This window comes from Corylus avellana, chromosome ca1 (assembly GCF_901000735.1).
Source record: "Corylus avellana chromosome ca1, CavTom2PMs-1.0".
Taxonomy (NCBI): domain Eukaryota; kingdom Viridiplantae; phylum Streptophyta; class Magnoliopsida; order Fagales; family Betulaceae; genus Corylus; species Corylus avellana.
This window is the reverse complement of record NC_081541.1, coordinates 14,301,488-14,320,347: the sequence shown is the minus strand read 5'-3', so window position 1 is coordinate 14,320,347 and position 18,860 is coordinate 14,301,488. Positions and strand designations below refer to the sequence as shown.

General features: G+C 38.7%; 2 protein-coding genes and 1 non-coding gene across 6 annotated transcripts; 1 reads left to right on the top strand and 2 right to left on the bottom strand.

The window, feature by feature from the left end:
• The first annotated feature begins 3 nt into the window (after positions 1-3).
• On the top strand, positions 4-7,862 carry LOC132168067 (uncharacterized). Of its 3 annotated transcripts, none has more exons than XM_059579138.1 (5): positions 4-377; positions 5,764-5,901; positions 6,086-6,143; positions 6,431-6,684; positions 7,121-7,862. In XM_059579138.1, the coding sequence occupies exons 1-5, from the start codon at positions 34-36 to the stop codon at positions 7,188-7,190; spliced, it is 864 nt and encodes a 287-aa protein (XP_059435121.1). In that variant the 5' UTR covers positions 4-33; the 3' UTR covers positions 7,191-7,862. The 3 variants fall into 3 exon arrangements, with proteins under 3 accessions (XP_059435121.1, XP_059435122.1, XP_059435120.1); XM_059579139.1 differs by having other exon boundaries at positions 6,425-6,684; positions 7,132-7,862; XM_059579137.1 differs by having other exon boundaries at positions 6,425-6,684.
• A 478-nt stretch (positions 7,863-8,340) lies between these two features.
• LOC132181329 (probable serine/threonine-protein phosphatase 2A regulatory subunit B'' subunit TON2) lies at positions 8,341-17,435 on the bottom strand. Of its 2 annotated transcripts, XM_059594506.1 has the most exons (12): positions 17,046-17,435; positions 16,025-16,116; positions 15,644-15,706; positions 15,437-15,535; positions 14,876-15,034; positions 13,983-14,054; positions 13,707-13,839; positions 11,615-11,679; positions 10,742-10,817; positions 10,054-10,155; positions 9,256-9,448; positions 8,341-8,864 (listed from the first exon to the last, which is right to left on the bottom strand). In XM_059594506.1, the coding sequence occupies exons 1-12, from the start codon at positions 17,182-17,184 to the stop codon at positions 8,627-8,629; spliced, it is 1,431 nt and encodes a 476-aa protein (XP_059450489.1). In that variant the 5' UTR covers positions 17,185-17,435; the 3' UTR covers positions 8,341-8,626. The 2 variants fall into 2 exon arrangements, with proteins under 2 accessions (XP_059450489.1, XP_059450498.1); XM_059594515.1 differs by lacking the exon at positions 16,025-16,116.
• LOC132168333 (small nucleolar RNA snoR104) lies at positions 8,983-9,100 on the bottom strand. Its single transcript, XR_009438847.1, has one exon. It is a non-coding gene; the product is annotated as a small nucleolar RNA snoR104 (small nucleolar RNA).
• Positions 17,436-18,860: the final 1,425 nt, after the last annotated feature.

The following is an 18,860-nucleotide window of genomic DNA, read 5'->3' as shown; positions in this document are numbered from 1 at the left end:
TTCTTCTTCTTCTTCTTCTTCTTCTGTGAAAGCATGGAATCATCATCGCGGCTAATGAACCGCGAGAAGTTCGTGACGAAGGTAATTTGGCCTGCGATTCGAGGGCAATCTTGTCCTATCTGCCTCAAAGATCTCGAGGCTCGTAGAGCGGCGGTCCTCACCGTGTGCGCGCACGCCTATTGCGTCGAATGCATTCGCAAGTGGAGCGACTTGAGACGAAAATGCCCTCTCTGTAACGCCGACTTCGATGCCTGGCTCTGCAAAATCAGCCTCTCTTCTCGAACTTTCTACAAAGAGAAATTGCCTGCTTCGAATAATCGTACACGAAACGTCGACGTTGGGGTCGGTTTCAGCAGCCGACGAATACATAATCGAAGGTGAGCCTTTTCGATGTTTCCGCGGCTGTTTGGCTGCCTAGAAAGTGTAGGAAAAATAAAAAGAGAAGAAAATTTGGAGTATTAAAGAAAAACTCGTCTTTTTTTTTCTTTTTTTTTTTTTGAACTTTTTCAATTGTGAATTGGTTTCAGTAGAATTTTAATTTTAATTTTTTTTTTTAAGCGTGCTAAAAAAATAACTAATTTTATGTTTGGTAGAAAGTGTGAGGAAAAGAAAAGAAACTGAAAGTTTGTTTGTTATTGTTTCTTTTCGTTTGTTTTGATTTGAATTGAGCTTGCTGATGCAGATTTTTTTTATTTTGCACGGCTGAGCTGGGCTTGGGGTACCTGCACGGAGGGAGCCGTGCATTGGCTCCAGCTCGGGGCCGGTGGGGAGTTAAGTCGGTCAAGTATTTTCAGAGAGGCTAAAGTATTCTCAGAGAGGCATAATGGGAAAAGAATAGTGCTACACACATTCCATTCTTTCACTTTCACTCTCTAACACACCCTTAGGTAGCTTCCACTCTCACCATTAGATCAAAATCTAACAATAATTTATTCTAAATCTAGTGGTGACTAAGGGTGTATGAGAGTGGGAGTGGGAGAGTGAGAGTATGTGTAACATTACTCTTTGTTAATTGGGTCCATAGGCTATTTATGCTCATCTTAGTTGCCCGCATTCCCATGATTGACCAGTCTAGTCGGTCGGCCATCGGGAATATAATTACTTACAACTGGGGTTATTAGCGTTGTCTCCAGGTCAGTCATTCATTGGTTGCAAGCCTGGGACTTGGTTTCTTGGGTGCCAAGTTGAGACTTAAGTCTTTGGTTGTGCGGGGATAGGAAGTGTTTGTTGGCCTAGTCAGATAATCTGAGATTAGGGCTTTTTGTGATCTTGGCAAGAAGGGATGTTTGGCATCCTGACCGGCAATGTCGGTGGAGGTCCTGGCGGGCAGGGACATCTAGCATTCCGACCGGCAATGTCGTGCTGAACACTCTCCTGGTTAGGCGGGCACTCTCTCCGTCTTTTTTTTTGACAAGTAATAATGATATAAATCAAAAGCGCAGAAGAGCACTACCCACATACACGGGAAGTATAAAAAGAGAGCGCCTAAGAGGGAGAGAAATGAAGTAGGAAATCAGAGAAACTAATCCCTATAGGAGCTAGCCAAGCGGCCGTCCAGGAGTACAGAGTAAAGAAGAAAAAATGAGTCAATTCCTCTATAGTCCTACTGGAGTTCTCAAAGTATCTAGCATTCCTTTCATTCCAAATACACCACATAAGACACAAAGGGATCATCTCCCACACTACCGTGCTTCGAGAATGACCTCCCGACCACCAGCAATCGAACAAGTCCCTCACCCTGCAAGGCATGACCCAATACAACCCAAACCGATCAAAAATAGTATGCCAAAGAACACTAGCGATCTCACAGTGGAGAAGAAGATGATCGACTGATTCTCCATTCTTCTTACACATACAACACCACTCCACTACCACTAGGTTCCTCTTCCGCAGGGTGTCGTGAGTCAAAATTTTGCCTAAGGCCGCGGTCCACCCGAAAAAAGCCACTCGCAAAGGCACCTTAGTACGCCAAATGCTCTTCCAAGGAAACACCTCATGGTCAAAATTGGACAAGGCCTTGAAGAGCGACTTAACCTCGAACTTGCCTTAGACGATGACCAGCGAATACGATCCACAGAACTTGTGGATATCTTGCAAGAGTACAACCAATCAAAGAAAGGAGAAATCAAATCCATCTCCCAATCTTGTACGGGCCACACAAATGATACCGTCTCTCCGTCTTTTCTAGATTGGCGATGTATGTTGCTCCGGTTTTTTTTTAATTTTTTTTTAATTTTTTCTTAGTTGTCTTTTCTACAATAGGGGGTGTGTTAGGACACTTATCAGATACTGCAGCTTCTTTCAATTGTATATGCTTTGGTCACGTTTGTTTCTTAACGCTTGTCGTTCGCACGATGCTTGTAGGGTTACTTAGGTATTAGCGCCCCCTGCTCGACGACTCCTGAGCTAAAGCGGGGTGTTCTTGTTGCTCTGGGATTGTTTTCTGTATGTCCCCCTTGCTCGGGGTGTTAGAGTAAGACTTGTTTCAAAATGTCACCATGGAAGGGCTTTTTCAAAGGTGCCCCTTGCCTGGAGTCATCAAGCAAGAGTTTTTTCAAAGGTTCCCCCATCCTGGAGTCGTCGGGAAAGATTTTTTTCAAAGGTGCTCCTTGCTCAGAGTCATTAGGCAAAGGTTTTGGTGGAAACTACCCCCTTCCTAGAGTCGCTAGGCTGTTAGTGGGGTGGGGTTGAAGTGGGTGGGGGGTTTTTGACTTGGAGTTGCTGTGGAGATTCTCCCATAAGTGGGAGATGGTACCAAATCTGCCATGTTGCTTGGCTTCTTCAGGAAGGGGACGTTAGTTGAAACTATATTTACTTTGCAGAGGTTTTGTTCATTACGCTTCTTAGGCGGAGAGGAGGGTGTTTGGGCAGGGTTGGCAATCCGGGTTGGTGTGTTGTGTTCGGGTCGACCCGTTTGGCCCCTAACCCTTTAACCCTTATACGATTTGTTTAGTTAAATGAATCAGACCCTTCAAACCTGACATGACCCATTTGATTAGTTTGATAAATGAGTCGTGTTGACCCGTTGGATCAGACCCTTCTGCTGGAAATATGTTTGGAATGTTTGAAGGTCACCCCATTTTCAGTGATGGGTTCAGATGCATCCATAATGATGCCCTCATCACAAAAAGTCTGTCCAAGTTCCCTGTTGCGCACTGACGCTTCACTTGGAAATTTGAGAGCTCAATTGATCGACCTGTGAGACTTGCTGAGATTTATGTTGCTGCTGACCATGCTTTGCAGTATACAATTGCTAATCCTGATCCATGGAAATCTTTATCACCTCTAGAGGAGTTTGAGCGAAAATGTCTTGAGCTAACTAGAGGTGCTGCTGACTATTACCATTGCTCTTGGTGGAAAAGACACGGTGTTGTCCTTGATGGTGAAATATCAGCTTTCTGCTTCAGACACAGAATATTGATCTGGCTGCAAAGTCATATGAGAAGGTTTGTGAGTTATGTGCTGGTGAAGGATGGCAGAATTTGTTGGCTGAAGTCCTTCTAAATTTAGCTGAGTGCCTGAAGATACTGAATGATCAAGCTGGCTACTTATCCCTTGTGCGAGACTGCCTTCACTAGATGAAGGCTTATTTTTTTACCAAGAAACGCCAAGAATTTCAGTCTGAAATTGTTCATCTTGCACACAGTGAAATGAAGCACCCTGTACCCGTAGATGATCTTCTTTAATTACATTTTCTGTCAATTCTGGCCCCCCATTGGAGCTATGTGATGGGGATCCTAGTGCTTGTGACAATTTGGAGTGGCTTTCCTTGGATTTACATTCCAGTAGGCTTTCCTTGGATTTCTTGTCTTGGAGCTTCTCTGTTTGCAGGGGAGCTTATCTGCCTGCAGGGGAGTTGCTCAGGCTGCAGTGGAGCTGCTCGAGATTTCCAGGGAGCTGGTCGACTGACAGGGGGACTCCTTGACTAACAGGGGAATTCCCCAGCTGACAGGGGAACTCCCCAGCTGACTGGGGTTTTCACGGGCTGTCTTGGAAGGGCTTCTCAGGCTGCAGGGAAGCTTCTCTACCTGTTGGAGAATTTCTTGGCCCCTTTTACTCTGCTAAGTCTTCTTCCCGAACCAGCGAATCTCCCACATGCCTTCAAAACATTGACTGTCCTAACCTCACCAAATCCAACTTGCAAGATAACTCCACAACCTCAAATCCCACATAAGAATCCCCTTTTCTGCCATTCCATCATACACCCATGAGTAACATCAACCCCAACTCCACTGCAATTTGCACGTATATGATCTACGGTATTCTCAACAAAACCGCACATTCTATTCTCAAGAAACAATCTTTTCAGAGGATATGAGGTACTTGGTTAACTGTGTAGGGGGAGGACCTGATAAGGGCATCGGCAACCAATGACCGCGAACAAAGGATTGTCTTGCATGATCTTGACACATGCTAGGTGGTTGGAAACTTGGGGAGATTGGTTGGGCTTTTGCTCTCTCTGAGATGGGGAGGCTGTCGGCCAAATATTTTCCTTGGTCGTGGGCTGAGCCGTTCCACCCTGGACGGTGTGTCAGTGGGCACAACTTCTGCTTCGGTTCCAGGAACTGGAAGTTTGTTTGAGGAGGCCAAACTATCCACCACTCGTGCAATAGAGGAAGAATTCAAAGAGCATGGTTTTTAAAAAAAGCCGCTGTGTTACTAGAATAGAAGACAACGAAAAAGAAAAGGAGAAGCCAACATTGTTAGGACAAGAGAGAGAACTATTTTTTAAAAGGTAAGCCAAAAGTGACGACAGGCCCAAAGGCTTTTGGTTTGCGTTTTTTGAACTTCTCAATAGCTCCATGTAATTGACATGTGTAGAGGTGGCTCTTTTTTCTTTGGACATAAAGCATAGCTGGCTGTCAAAGATTTTGTCTCAGTATGCATTTTCAACTTTCCAATTTGACAGACATAGGGACATTGATAGGTAAAAGGTCGCTTGTAGCTTTGTTAATGGAGAAACGCGGGTTGGCTTTATGGGTTTTTGAGTAATCGCAAAAGGAGAAAGAGGTTAACTGAGTGCATATTTGGCATGAGCGAATGCAGATTTGTGATGAATGAACACAAATTTGCTATGAGTGAGCATAGATTTGATATGGGTGAGTACATATCTGGAGAAAGAGGAGAAAAGTTGAACATAACTTGCAAATTTAATGTAGGTGAACACATATTTGGGGAAGGAGAAAGAGAAGTTGCACTTAAAGCTTGAAGAAGGAAGAGTCATCAACCCTAGTCTTAGTTGCACGTTCAAAAAAATAAGGAACATCGTCCCCACGTACAACACGAACTGCTGATGCAAATTTTTGCACGGCTGAGCTTGGGGTACATGCAAAACAAGATAGAGAACCACCAGAGTGGCACCAACTCGGGGCCGGCAAGGGAGCCTCTAATGGTCAAGTCATTAGACTATTCTCAGAGAGGCATAATGAACAAAAAGTGTTATGAGAGAGACTTAAAAGATAGAACATATTAGGTTAGGTTGGAATGTCATATCTCTTTTCGTGTGTCTCACATTTCTTATGTTAGACTCATTATTAGGTGGTCCCCAGTGGAAATTGTTGGATTGTTGGCTATGTAGTGCACTCTTAGACTTTCCTGGGCCTTTTTATGGGGTGGCGTTTTTTATGGGGTGGGCATTTTATTAATTGGCCCATAGGCTCCTTATTCCCATTTCAGAGCTCATCATTCTCATTGTTTGAATAGTTTTCTGTTGGGATTGAGATTTTGAAACTCAAATATTACATTTTTTCCAAATTTATATAGGATTGTCCAAAGAACACAGGATGAATCAAATAGCATTGGCCGGCGAACAAGGCCATTGCCATGGCGGCGATCGTTTGGACGGCCGGAATCTATGCCTCCTGATGTTATTGCTGAAAGAAAACTTCAATGGCGTGCAAGGTACCTTACAAAATCATATATATATATATATAGATATTCACCTGAATATGTGTGTGTGTGTGTGTATGGAGAGAGCACTGGGCCTGAACTTTTCTCCTGTTCTCTTACTTCTTGTCAGTGGCATTGGTATGGTAGCTCTTATTGTTTTTGCTAATTATGGCATTTGGGTTATGATTTTGTGCAGCATATATTGCAGACGCTTGCGAGCTGTTCCTTCATGTCCCCGGAATTGTATTGGGCCGGTATGATCACTTATTTCTCCTCTTTTAAAATCATGGAAGACTACTGTTTTCATATTATTGCAAAATTATTTATCACCAATTGAAGAGTTATAATTCATTTCTTAGAGTTTGATCTTCATGTGATGCCAATTTTGTGCCCAAAGTCAGCTGGAGGATCTAATTGTTCATTAGTTCAAAACTTTTTTACTTTTTTTTTTTTTTTTTTTTACAGAATCCTGTTTAAATTTAGGGAAAAAAAGGATCAAGTTTAGTTGGATCTGATTATTTTTCCATCTCTGAAGTTTCAGAATGTATCTGGAAATATTGGTGTGAAAGAAAGAATAGTGCAAAGAATAGAACCATGGATTCGGAGGGAGGTGCAGGCTATCCTTGGGGACCCAGATCCTTCTATTATTGTTCACGTGGCAACCTCTCTTTTCATAGCAAGCCTTGAAAAGAAAATTAATGTCCCTTCAGAACAAGTCGATGTTGAAGATAACTTCATTGCACCTTTGCATCCTTTCTTGCACGATAGGACCAACATGTTTTGGCATGAATTAAGGTACATTATCTAGATGCTATTATTAGTCTCAAAGCTTCACTAATTTAGATGTCCAGTGTTTGAAATCTGTGAAGAACTTTTGGCTCCAACATATCAATTGGTTGCATTTTTAGTTGGGAAAGAACTTTTCACTGCCTGAATGAGAAATTTAGTCGATTCCTTTCACTTTGATGGCATCCTTGCAAATTTGTGAAGCCCATCAGTTAAAAGAGTTGGCCGCCTAAGTACGGAGTCTTATGACAAACAACAACACCATCATTTGTTCTTTGTTTTGTTCCACTAATTGAAGATGATGAAAATTTCTATGTTTTGTTCTTTTGATTATTTTTTATAAAATTCCTTGCCTTTATACGGTATGAAGGTGGGCAGAAGATCATTTTATATTATTTTGCTCCTTCTTGTTACTGTTTTTAAATTATAAACAATTTCCTTTCAGATGTTTTGCAGAGAGCTCATTAAACATGGAGACATATGATACAGTGGTTGACTATGAGCAGTTGGGTTAATAAGTCATAAGTGCAGAGAAGACTTATCAGTTCAACTCAAATCTCTTCCACTTTTTCCTGCATTGCACCTGAAGGTGCCATGGTGGAAAGTTGAGCCATCCCTTTCTTTCTAAACTTGCCTTTTGAGTGGCATGTTGTTATTCTCAACAAGGTTTAGCAGAGGCTACTGAAATGCATGATCGTGTGATGTAGCTTAAGCTTGGTTACTGACCTACTGGAAAGGAGCCAATTCATATTTGGCTATGATGTTCAAGCAGAGCAAAATTTGAAGTTGCAGCATGGGCTAAAAAAATGCCCACATCAAGCTTATGACAAAAATATTGCAGTGAAAAGGGATTATCAGCTCACTGGGTACGGCTGGCAGTCTACATTGGGGCAGCCAGAAGATTACTCATGGTTGGAGCTTTGAGGTGCCTTAAATCTCGTATTTTCACAATTTCTCACTCATTTGTGTTGCACCATTGCAAATTAGTCCCTTACCAAACTCGTTTCTGTCACATTGCCCCTAACCCTTGCTGAAGAGCATACAGAGTATTCAAATTTGTTGCTGCGATCCATGGCGGTTGATTCTATTTTACTTATAATGGATGCTGGTTTGTCTCGTGTAAATTGAAGTACTTTGTAATGTTTGTCAATCAATCGGTATGTATAAATAGCAATTTCTTGCACATATACACTAGTACATGTCTATCAATTTTTATCACGACTCGTAAATTCAACATGAAATTAATAAGTTATAGTTGAAAAGTTTTAACTTATTTAATTAAATGAATCGAATTAAAATTAACTTGTATGGTTTTATAATCATGCTTAAACATGACCGACAACTTTTTACCCAACTCAAACTCAACATAAGCTAAACACAAAATTAATAAGTTAAAATTGAAAAGTTTGATCAATTTTATAAGTCAAAGTTATTGACTTACATAATTTTATACTCATACTTTAACATAACCTGAACCTTACATGCAAATTGCCATCAACCCTACGCCAAGTGAAATTTAATTTCTTTTGAAAAAACAACAGTTCCAGCTTTTCCTGCCAACCTTTTATTATGTACACCAGAACGAGAATACACCATTGAGCTACGGAAGCGTCAAGCAATTAAACAAGATATACTGCAAGAGGCTGAATTTATAGACAAAGCTAGGAAGAGAAGCTTCTGAATGCGATTCGATGCCAAAACCGTGCCACAGGAAGACATACGGCGGTTTACACAAGTCCTCCACACAAAAACAAAGAGAGGAGAAATTTCCAATCAACAGCTAATACGTTATTCTTTTACAAGTGACAACAACATGCACAGCAAATTCTACGTATAAAAAGAAAACCAGTAAAAACACATCAAAGTTATCACACTATAAAAATATTACACTAAGCTTCAAACAACAATTTTGTTAGTTGAGAGGCAGTTTGCCATATAGTAGATCCTTTTGTCATTCTTCTTCTGGCTCTTCCTCCTCTTGGAGAAGATTTTCTCTGTTGTCGTGGGCCCAGAAACCACGCACATCAATGAGCATACTGGCCACAGTCCCACCCTGCTTGCAAGAAAGTAGATCTGCTGATGTAATCCTTAGTGGGTCAGCTGGCTTAACCATATCCCAAATTTCATCTCTTACATCCTCGATACACAATTCGTAGTTCCCACCCTCGATCCATTTCTGGTGTACATCCCTGTTTTAATTTAGATTAAGAGGATGAAGAAGATATATTAGAATGGTAATCACATGCTATAAACGAAGCCAACACTACAAAGAACCACAATGGTTCCTAATATATCTGGAATCTAGATACATGTCTCTGGTAATCTGAGACTTGCAGAACTGCTCTAGTACTACAAGCAGGAAACTACAGAGGTTTTATGTTGGAAGGTTGTATCAGGAAACATCTCAAGCTTTTGGATGCTCCCCTTCTTTTTCTTCCATACTTAGCTTGGTTGCTCAGAAGATGGGAGGAAAGAGGATATATATGAATTGTTTTCAGCAACCAAGAAAAGGAAACAAGCAAAATCATGGAATAAGATTCTAAACCGTTACGAAAGTTCAATGCAGAAGAAGACGTTTACCTAAAAAGAGAATGAATATCAGCTGTTGTAAGGTAACCCCTCCCTTGAAGATCAAGACATCGAAACAAATAAGTTAACCCTTCTGGAGTGTCTTTGTTTTCTAGGGCCAGTACAAAGTCCAGAAAGCTTTCAAAATCCATCTCCCTTGCACTTCCTCCACCACTTTTGCCACGGCGAACATGCTCATCAAATACTACTCGAAAGAAAAAAGATCAAGAAAAACATGAAAGTTAGAAATATTTTAGTCAATGGTGGTGATATGCCCACCACTACTTCACAATAAACTCGTTTGAAAACCAAAGAAAAATTCAATAACATCATTTTCATAGTACTTCTAGATGATATTTTAATCATATGGTTGGTTATCTTTTGGCAAAATAACCAGAGACAAAAAGTGTTTTTGGGCTTTCAGATTCTTAGACATTCTGACGTCTCAACACAACCATAAATGTAAGTTGCATTCTTGAGATATATCCTAGTTGCATCCAAAAGAAAACAAAAGGCAGAGCTTGGAAGCTATTCTTACTGACTCATTCCAAGATAAGTGGCAAAATACAAGAGCTACCCTTTTGAGTTCACGACACATATTTTAACAGAAGGCCATCATGCAATGGTCAAACTACAAAGCAGGAACAAACAGAGGGCAATAGTCTGCAAATAGTGCTATCCATAAGATAGTATATTAGGATCTAGCCCTTTCTGGTAAAACAAATAAATAAGGAAACATTACGAAAAGTGAAATCCAAATTTACATAGAAAAGGAAGGAAAATAATGTAAAAACTGGTGTTGATTTCTACCCCTTTCAATGAAAATTTCAGTCAGAGTCCCATCTGCATATTCTCGAAGCTCCTGCTTGCTCAATGTTCCATTCATATCTTTATCCAGGGCAAGAAACATGTCTGCACAAAGAATTAAGGTGCAGTTAGCCACATGAATCCAATGACAGCAGTTTTAAGCACTTCAAACATATCATAACATTTATTGCAAGATTAACAGCAAGAGATACATACAAGACAAATGAAACCCACTGTATGAGACAAGCATTTGTTTTTGCTGAGAGCTAATATAATTCATTGAACATGCCACCATAATGAAACTCAACAAGATAACATTTCACCAACCCCTCCCTCCCCCACCCCCCAACACACACAAACACGCGCACACACATCTTTTGCCTCTTTTACTCAATTCTTCTCTCTGTATGAAGCTTACAAAACATGGTTTAAGTAAGAAAATCACAAAAAGACTCGCTCACTTTGTTATTCTTACCTGTATTCTTAAGCAAATTCATGAAACAAATGCAAATCAATATCAAAGTAAAACTTTATCAAGGGAAAAAAAATTGTCCAATCTGCACTTCGACAGCCTACTGAACCAGCACATCTCATCATATACTATTAAGATCTTTTAGACAACAACAAAATAGGGAGGAAATTGGAACCAGGAGAAAACAAATACCAGAACTTCAGCATGCAAAGTACCCACCACATATGCGTTGAGCAGATGTCAAGGAGAACCAGTTTTCAGCTTGTTCAGTGTCAGTAACTTCTTCCTCGCTCTCCTAACATCGGTAAAATGTTAGAATATATAATTAGTTTTGACTTCAAGTCACTGTCCATAGAAACTAGAGATGTGGTTCAATATATCACACTTCTAAATCAGATACAGTAGAAAACCAGCTCATTTATATACTTCATCTTCTTATGAATCAAAAGAAATTATTATAGGTAAAAATTATGTCCTATTCATCAACATATATGAATAACAAAAGAATCGGTGGTTTCATCCCCCACAACATTTACTGCTTCCATTCATCAGTCAAAATTATAATTGAAAATTTCAAACAAAAATTGCTTCCAAATTTTTTTATAAATTAAGAGAAACAAGCCACAAGCCATCAATAAGACGCAGCCAGTTTGCCTTATATATCATATAGGCCCAGCCATAAAGAAAATTACAATACAGTTTCCACAGAACTCAATTCCAAACAAAAATAGCTATTATATGAAGTGCATAGTTTTTTATAAATTAAGAGAAACAAGCCACAAGCCATCAATAAGATGCAGCCAGTTTGCCTTTTATATCATATAGGCCCAGCCATAAAGAAAATTACAATACAGTTTCCACAGAACTCAATTCCAAACAAAAATAGCTATTATATGAAGTGCATCAACACCTCTTCAAGCTGGACCAAAAAAAAAAGCCAATATTTTACAACATAGCCAATAATATAATGGAAAATAAGTAAAGAATACTAGTATAACAAAGTAAACATAAAAACCATGCATAATGCCTACCTAATGGAGATGGTTCGGTTATGAAATAAGAAGCAAGAAGCTTAGGATATATGCAATCTACCTGGTGCAGTTCCATCAGTTCCTGGAGACAGTTACTTAGCAGCACCTTTTTTATGCAGGCTTTACCTGTCATAAAAAATTACAGTATTATTATTAATTTTTTTTGTAAACAGATTTCATTAAAACAAAAGGGTGTACCCAAGTATGTAGGGGATGTAAACAATAGAAACACGTAACTATAAAAAATTTAAAAAATTAAAAAAAAATGATCAAAAAAGTCATGGAAACTAAAAATATGGAAACAATCATAGGCACCATCCAACGGAAAAGAGAGTTAAAGAAGGCCTTTAGCTCTGCCACCATTCTTTCTCTATCTTCAAAGCTTCGGTAATTTCTCTCTCCAAATACACCACATCAAACATAGTGGAATCATCTTCTAGACAGCTTCACTCAAAGAGCTACCAAACTTCCCTCTCCAACAAGTGAAGAGATCTTTCACTCGACGAGGCATGACCCACACTAAGCCGGACAAATCAAAGATCGAGTTCCATAAAGCACTAGCTAACTTGCAATGGAGTAACAGATAGTTGACAGTTTCTCCACTCTTCTTACACAAACACCAATCAACCATGATGATATGCCGCTTCCTTAAGTTATCCATAATAAGGATCTTACCTAAATCGGCCATCCAAGCGAAGAAGCCACATTCAAACGGGCCTTACTCCGCCAAATACACCTCCAAAGAAAAGGGTGCTATCATGGGGGATTAAGACATCATAGAATGAGCTAACCTCAAACCTCCCTCTCTTGAAGGGGATCCAAAAAAAGCTTGTCTACACCATCTTGTCTAAAACTGATGGAGTACAGCTGATCAACAAATGATGTAAAGAATTCAAACTCCCAATCATGCGCTGCTCTAACAAAAATAACGTTCCACTACAGAGAGCTGTCAGAGAACTGAAGATGATCTGCCACTGAAGCATCCCTAAGGCAGGCAATGCTAAACAGCTATGGATACGTTCCCTTAAGGGGCAACACCCCACACCAAAAGGCATGCCAAAAACTAACCTTGGAGCAGTCCCCTACGTCAAATCTCGTAAAACTAGAAAACTCTTTCCAACCCCTTCTAATGAATTTCCATAGCCCCACCAGTTGACTCCATTAGAGCAGCACCTGCCCCGCTGCCACCCATACTTAAAGTCCACTACCAATTTCCACATGGCCTCTTTCTCATTAGCGTAACATCAGAACTCCTTCGTCCCCTCCTCTAGAATCAAATCCTTTATAGTGGCCAACAACCATGAGACTCTAGCTGTACCCAAGCAAATGGATCGAACACAACCCCTAATCCTTTTGAAAATCTGTATCGCTGAGGACCTACCCTCCACCACCAACTCAAACAACTTAGATTCAATGAGACATCACCTCAAGATTCCCATATAACAGAAAAGAAAAACCGGCACAAGCTAAAACATGCCGACGAGAGAGAGAGAGGAGAGAGATGCTTGATAGTATTATTGATAAGTAAAGTCCAAAAATATATGAACATTGTACTTAAATCTATGAGTAAATAATTATCCTAGAAATTAAAAATTGTCAAACAATATATATCATCAATGAGAATCCAAGCAATCAATAGAAATCCAGTACATGTATATCATTCACATCTTCTCCATCTCTGCTCTCCACCATTAAAAAACGTCATTTCTGCATCCTCACTGCTCAACTTACGCTGTAGAGAGATTTTAACTTTCCCCATATCCTTTCAGCACATGACTCCCACAACATTCATGTTATTTTAACATAGCTATCAACAAAGTCAGACATGATACATGTCACTGATAGGATTTAATATCAAAATACTCATGTTCATCCTTTTACTGAAAATTTTTACTTCTGATACCAAATTATAAAATTAGAGATGTAGTAACCCAATCAAACTAATGCACATAGTTTTTAGTGCAAGGAACTTCTAAAGTAAATGAAGATGAATAGGTTCGCCACAATGTACCCCGGGAAAATATTAACCGCAACTAACAATTAAACACCAGTATTAGATGTCAGCCAACATGAAAAATTCAATGGATGGTACTTGATTAATGACTGTATCAAATCAACTCTATGTTGTAACTAAAGGATAGGCCATAGCGGACCTCGTCTATGAGGATCACAAAAGAAGAAAAATTTCTGTGCAGCTATGCGGCAATACATTTGAACAAAGGCTGATGGCATATCCCGTAATTGTGCCAAATTAGGAATAAGGCCTCGTATATAGGCTTCCATTTCCTGAAACAAGAACCGAATAACTATGGATTTATACATAGAGAATGATGAAAAATAAGATGACATTGAATTATAATGATCCTACTAGAGAAGAAAGACCCAATATCTCATTTTAAATGTTGCCAACAAATGTTGAGAATTCTTACGTGAGATTGTAGAAAGCCATCAGAATCCTCATCAAGCTCACTCATATCAATTCTGGCCTGTGTAAGCGATACCTGAAGAAAGAATGGTGACGTTAGTGCAGAGAGACACAGAGAGAGAGGTTCTTTGTAAAAAACTATACAGCCTAATCCCCACAAAAATCTAATGCAAGTTTCAACTTAGAAATAGCAATGGCTAAGAAGTCACTAAGTCTTATGCGTGTTCAACAGTTCCGGTAAGAACATGTGGAATGGAACATAAATAATCTCTACTTCAAAATGTTATTAGCACATAGATGGTATGCTCCATCACTACCACTTTTTAAATATTTGGAGAAAACAAGAGTACACAATCAGAATCCTCACAAAGAAAAATAAATGCAAATGGCATGAAATCATGGCCAAATCAAATGGCTTCACTACCTAAGCAAAATTGTAACAGATTTATTAGCCCTTCAGACTTAACACCCTCACGATTCTCCAATATATTCCTGTTACAAGAAGATTACTACTTCTGAACATTGTAAAGTAAACAATCCAAAGGATGTTTTTGTAAATTTAACAAATTTAATTGATAAGCCCTCCGAAACAGATGCTGAAGACAAAAAATCCACATTAAAAATATGCATTTCAAGATGCATAAATCTTAAGAAGATAAACAAAATTACATCTTTAAAACAAAAAATAAAATAAATAAATGATAAGTTCATTCAAACAAATAAAAGGAGTGAATATGAGCAGCATAATGCAACAGAATCATTGATGTCAAGAAAATTATCCACAACAAAAGGTACAAGCAAACAGCAGAGTGTTGAACAAAAAGGGCATGCACCTCACATGATATATTTAATCTTTCAGAAAATTTAAGAGATAAGCATCCAGAGAGCACTACCCACCGTACGCATCACATAAAGATAGAAAGGCAGAATGGCAATTCTTCCTGACTCATCTTTCTCAAACTTCATGAAATTTGAAGGGCTAAAAAAGCGCCGGCATTTAGGGCCTATTTGCTCTGTACATACAGAGGCAATGTGGCAAAAATCTTCATAATTCATCTACAAGAAAACAAATCAAGAGATGTATTAGTATCAGTATGATACTAGAATAAACAGCTAGCAACTAAAGGTAATACACAGCTTGCAACTAGAGTGAAGTGTGAAGTGGGTTATACTTTCTGGTCCACATCTGAACTAAACAAAAAAAAAAAGAAAAAAGGCACATTCTACATAGGCTATGCTTTCCAGCAAAAAATAAAAAATAAATGAAAGAAAGAAAGAAAATTGCATAACTAAGTACTGCACAAATAATGCAGGTATTTATTGGAAATTTGGAACAATCTTGCAAAAAAAGCACAACTGCTGATTTTAAATATTTAGAGAAAAGCTGGAATTTGATGAATGATGTTAAACAACATTTGATATAGCAGGAAGCAGATAAAGATGGCGAGGTACACAGACCTTTTCCGCACCAGTAGCATCATCAATTACACAATTCTCTCTTAGGCAAACCCACATTGCATCTAGATCATCAGCATTAAGCAATAGATCTGATTGCTTCTGCAATAATGAGAGGTGATAATGTCACCAATAACACAAATTACCAGACAATTTGGCAGAAAAAACTAACAAAAATTAGAAGTCCAGGCAGGAAGATGTGGATGATACCTTTAAAAATCGATATTTTGCCAGCCTCTGCACCCTGTGACTAATGGATCCTTCTTCAGGTTTCTGAACCCCGAGAAAAAATATATACAGAAGAAGAAAGAAGTAAAAGAAAATGAGCATGCCATAAAAGGGAACGAGGAAAAGAAGTTATCCAAAAAACAGCATTAAAAGTTCCAATTGCAGTGAGAAAAAGTTTGTCATCAGCTTTTGCATATATGTAAAGCAAGTCAAAACCAGAAGAGAAACAAAGAAAGTTGTCAGCCAAAGAACATATACACCAAGAAATAATGCAATAAAGCAACTCTCCTTGTATTTAGTCCGCATACTATCTTAATCTACAGTATTTTAAAGTCAAATACAAACTACAAGTCTAGCACGTGCCTTCTTATAGAAGCTTGGGATTGTGCCAGCTTCAGCACTTTTTTGTTGCTTCTCTTTAAATATATCAAGCAAGATTCTCTTTGTTTCAAGCTCTACAAAGGAAAAGCCAACAAAAAAAAAACTAAGTTAAATAGTCAAATCAAAAGGAAATGCACATTTTGATATCAAGAAAAAATACCTAGTCTGCATGTACATGCTATGTATGAATGCGTATGTCAACAACCAACATATCAGTGCATTAAGAGTATTCCATAAATACTAATAAACTGCCATGCACACAATAAGGGAACTAGAAGGCATACATATTAAAAATATGAAAAGGCAAACCTATAAATATCAAGGAATTTCAGCAAGTAGACTTGAACCCAACAATTACATAGCACAGTGAGTTAGTCCCGTAAAATACTGGGAGGGGCTTTTCACCAAGACAGAGTATATGTTCATGTAAAGTACTGCACATATGTGTGTGTGTGTGTGTGTGTGTAATTTGGTAACTTTCCTCTGTCATTCTCAATCCAAACATTTCATTAACAAGAAAAAGAAAACGTTAAAAAGCTATTGCACTCTTTTGTTTTTACTTATAAAAAATGCATATAACTAAGCCAAATGATTGTATTGGGATCAATTGAGCGTAGGTTTCCCATTTCCTCAGTTCCCTCATGATAAATAACCCAATACTCAAGATCCTCCCCCATTTTCTCAACAACTAACAGAGACCGCACTCAATTGCTAATCAAGCACATCTCATTTAGTTTAAGACTCCAAAACTGCCTAATTACCTTAGCCATTCATGTTCCTCAACATTCAGGTCCCAATAGCAGGAAAATCTAAACCCAAAACAAACGAACTTGGAAAAATACTATCACAAAGCAGAATAAACACTGCCTATAGCAATCACCAGCTCCAAAATCACGCACATGTATATATACCAGGAATTCAACAACAAAAAGACAAATTTCGAACTAAAATTTTGAAAAGAAAAACATAGTGAAAAAATGTGATAAAGAGAGAGAATACGAACCCATGAGGGCTTCGGATCCGAGTCCGGTGCCGGATCCGATGAACCGGCGGAGGTTTCGGGCCCAAGGCATCGACGAAGCCGGCGGGATCTTCCTCTGCGTGGCCTCGTGGCTCTCGCCATCACTGGACCCGCTGTACATGGCCGAGTCACCCCCTCTGGGTCTCCGAGTCGACTCGAACGAGCTCAGCGATCGCTTGGAGACTGAATGCGCGAGCGAGAAAACCCTAGAACCAGGGGCATTACTGAGTCGGAAACCCTAGCTCTCCTAGCGGCCCTCCGATCTGCGAGCTTCAATGCAAAGAGGAAGGAAAGGTACTGCGATGCCTTTGAGTCGAGGTTTGTGTAAATTACACTGACCTCCCCTGTTGTTCTTGAATTTGTGATTACCACAACTATCTCCTAGGGTTGGATTTACTTGTATATCCCTTGTGGCTTGTGTTGCAGTACTTAATGAAGAACTTGGCTTGTTTGATAAAATTTTGAAAAACTCTCATCAATTCTTAGATATAAATAGGAACTTGTGAATCTGATAGAAAATTATAGGGTTAGGATTTTTTTTTTTTTTTTTTTTTTTGACATGTCCACACAAGAGGGAGGAGAGAGATTCAAATTAATGACCTCCGCTTTATTAAGCGTAGTCCTAGCTGATTGAGCTATCTCTTGGGGACTAGGGTTAAGATTTTACATAAACATGTTCGGGTCATAGACAAGTTGACCGCTTGACCCGCAGGTTGACCCGTTTATAAAATTATGTATTTTTTTTATATAATAAATATATGTTAAAATGTCAAACGTGTCAAGTAGTTCGTGTTCCGTTCAAAACGAGTCAAACAATTCGTATTTGATTAGGTCAAACAGGTTAAACATGTTGCGTTTTGGTCCAAACGGGTCAAGCAACTTGTATCGGATCACTTGTGTGTCATGTTCGAGTTTAAGGGTATGATATATTTAGCTAAACTGATGGTGTTCAGGTTTACCCTTATCAGGTTTGCGAATCAAGCGGTCCGACCTGAACTGACCTGTCAACCCATTTTTACAGCCCTAGATATAACCCTTCTCATTAACATAATTTTTCAATATAAACTATAAAAACTTTCTTTAACAAAAAAAAAAAATTAAAAATAGTTTAACCGTTTAAATGGTGGTTTTTATTTTTTTGTTGAAAAAGTATTCTAATATAAAATAAATGTGAAAATTGTTTTAAGCATTTTGTAAGTGTTTTGTATTTGTAGTTATTTTTAATGCTTTTGTTTTTTTTGTTAAAAAAGTAAAAACATCCAAAAAAAAAAGCATTGTCAGACGAAGCCAACATTTTTCACAAAATTTATGAAAAATAGGATTAATACTCCAAAAATAAATACGTTTACTTAATTGGTAATGATAATTTGCAAAACAGAGACCCTTAGTTTAACTCATGAAGAGGCTTCTAATAGTGTTTACAATCCTTTAGATAGACCATCAAAAGTATATTTGACGAAATATATGTTTTGATGTAAAGTTATGTTTTTCGACCGATCGAAATTTCCTCTCAAACGATCAAGGTTTCCATATTGAATGTTCAACCTTTCCTTTTAAACGAACAGAGTTTCCTCCAAAATGTTCGATATTTCATATCGAACGATCAATGATAGTATGCACATAAGGTTTTGTTATGTGGGGGGACGGTTCTAAGATCTTAACAGAGAGAGAACAAGGCACACATAGTTGGTGTTTCGGCTTCACTAGTGCAATGGTTCTTAAAGGAGTGGTTTAGGTCGGTCGGATCAAGGCATGGCCTTGTGTGGAGTTGGTTCAACCACAAAGGCTACGGATGTG

Excerpts from the sequence above, each read along its gene's own strand:
- LOC132168067 (XM_059579137.1), top strand. The coding sequence starts at position 34 with ATGGAATCATCATCGCGGCTAATGAACCGCGAGAAGTTCGTGACGAAG. Across the intron at positions 378-5,763 it reads CGACGAATACATAATCGAAG|GATTGTCCAAAGAACACAGG; the intron begins GTGAGCCTTTTC and ends AAATTTATATAG. Across the intron at positions 6,144-6,424 it reads CCCGGAATTGTATTGGGCCG|TTTCAGAATGTATCTGGAAA; the intron begins GTATGATCACTT and ends CCATCTCTGAAG.
- LOC132181329 (XM_059594506.1), bottom strand. The coding sequence starts at position 17,184 with ATGTACAGCGGGTCCAGTGATGGCGAGAGCCACGAGGCCACGCAGAGG. Across the intron at positions 16,117-17,045 it reads CGGATCCGAAGCCCTCATGG|AGCTTGAAACAAAGAGAATC; the intron begins GTTCGTATTCTC and ends TTTCCTTTGTAG. Across the intron at positions 11,680-13,706 it reads TTGTGATCCTCATAGACGAG|GTAAAGCCTGCATAAAAAAG; the intron begins GTCCGCTATGGC and ends TTTTTATGACAG.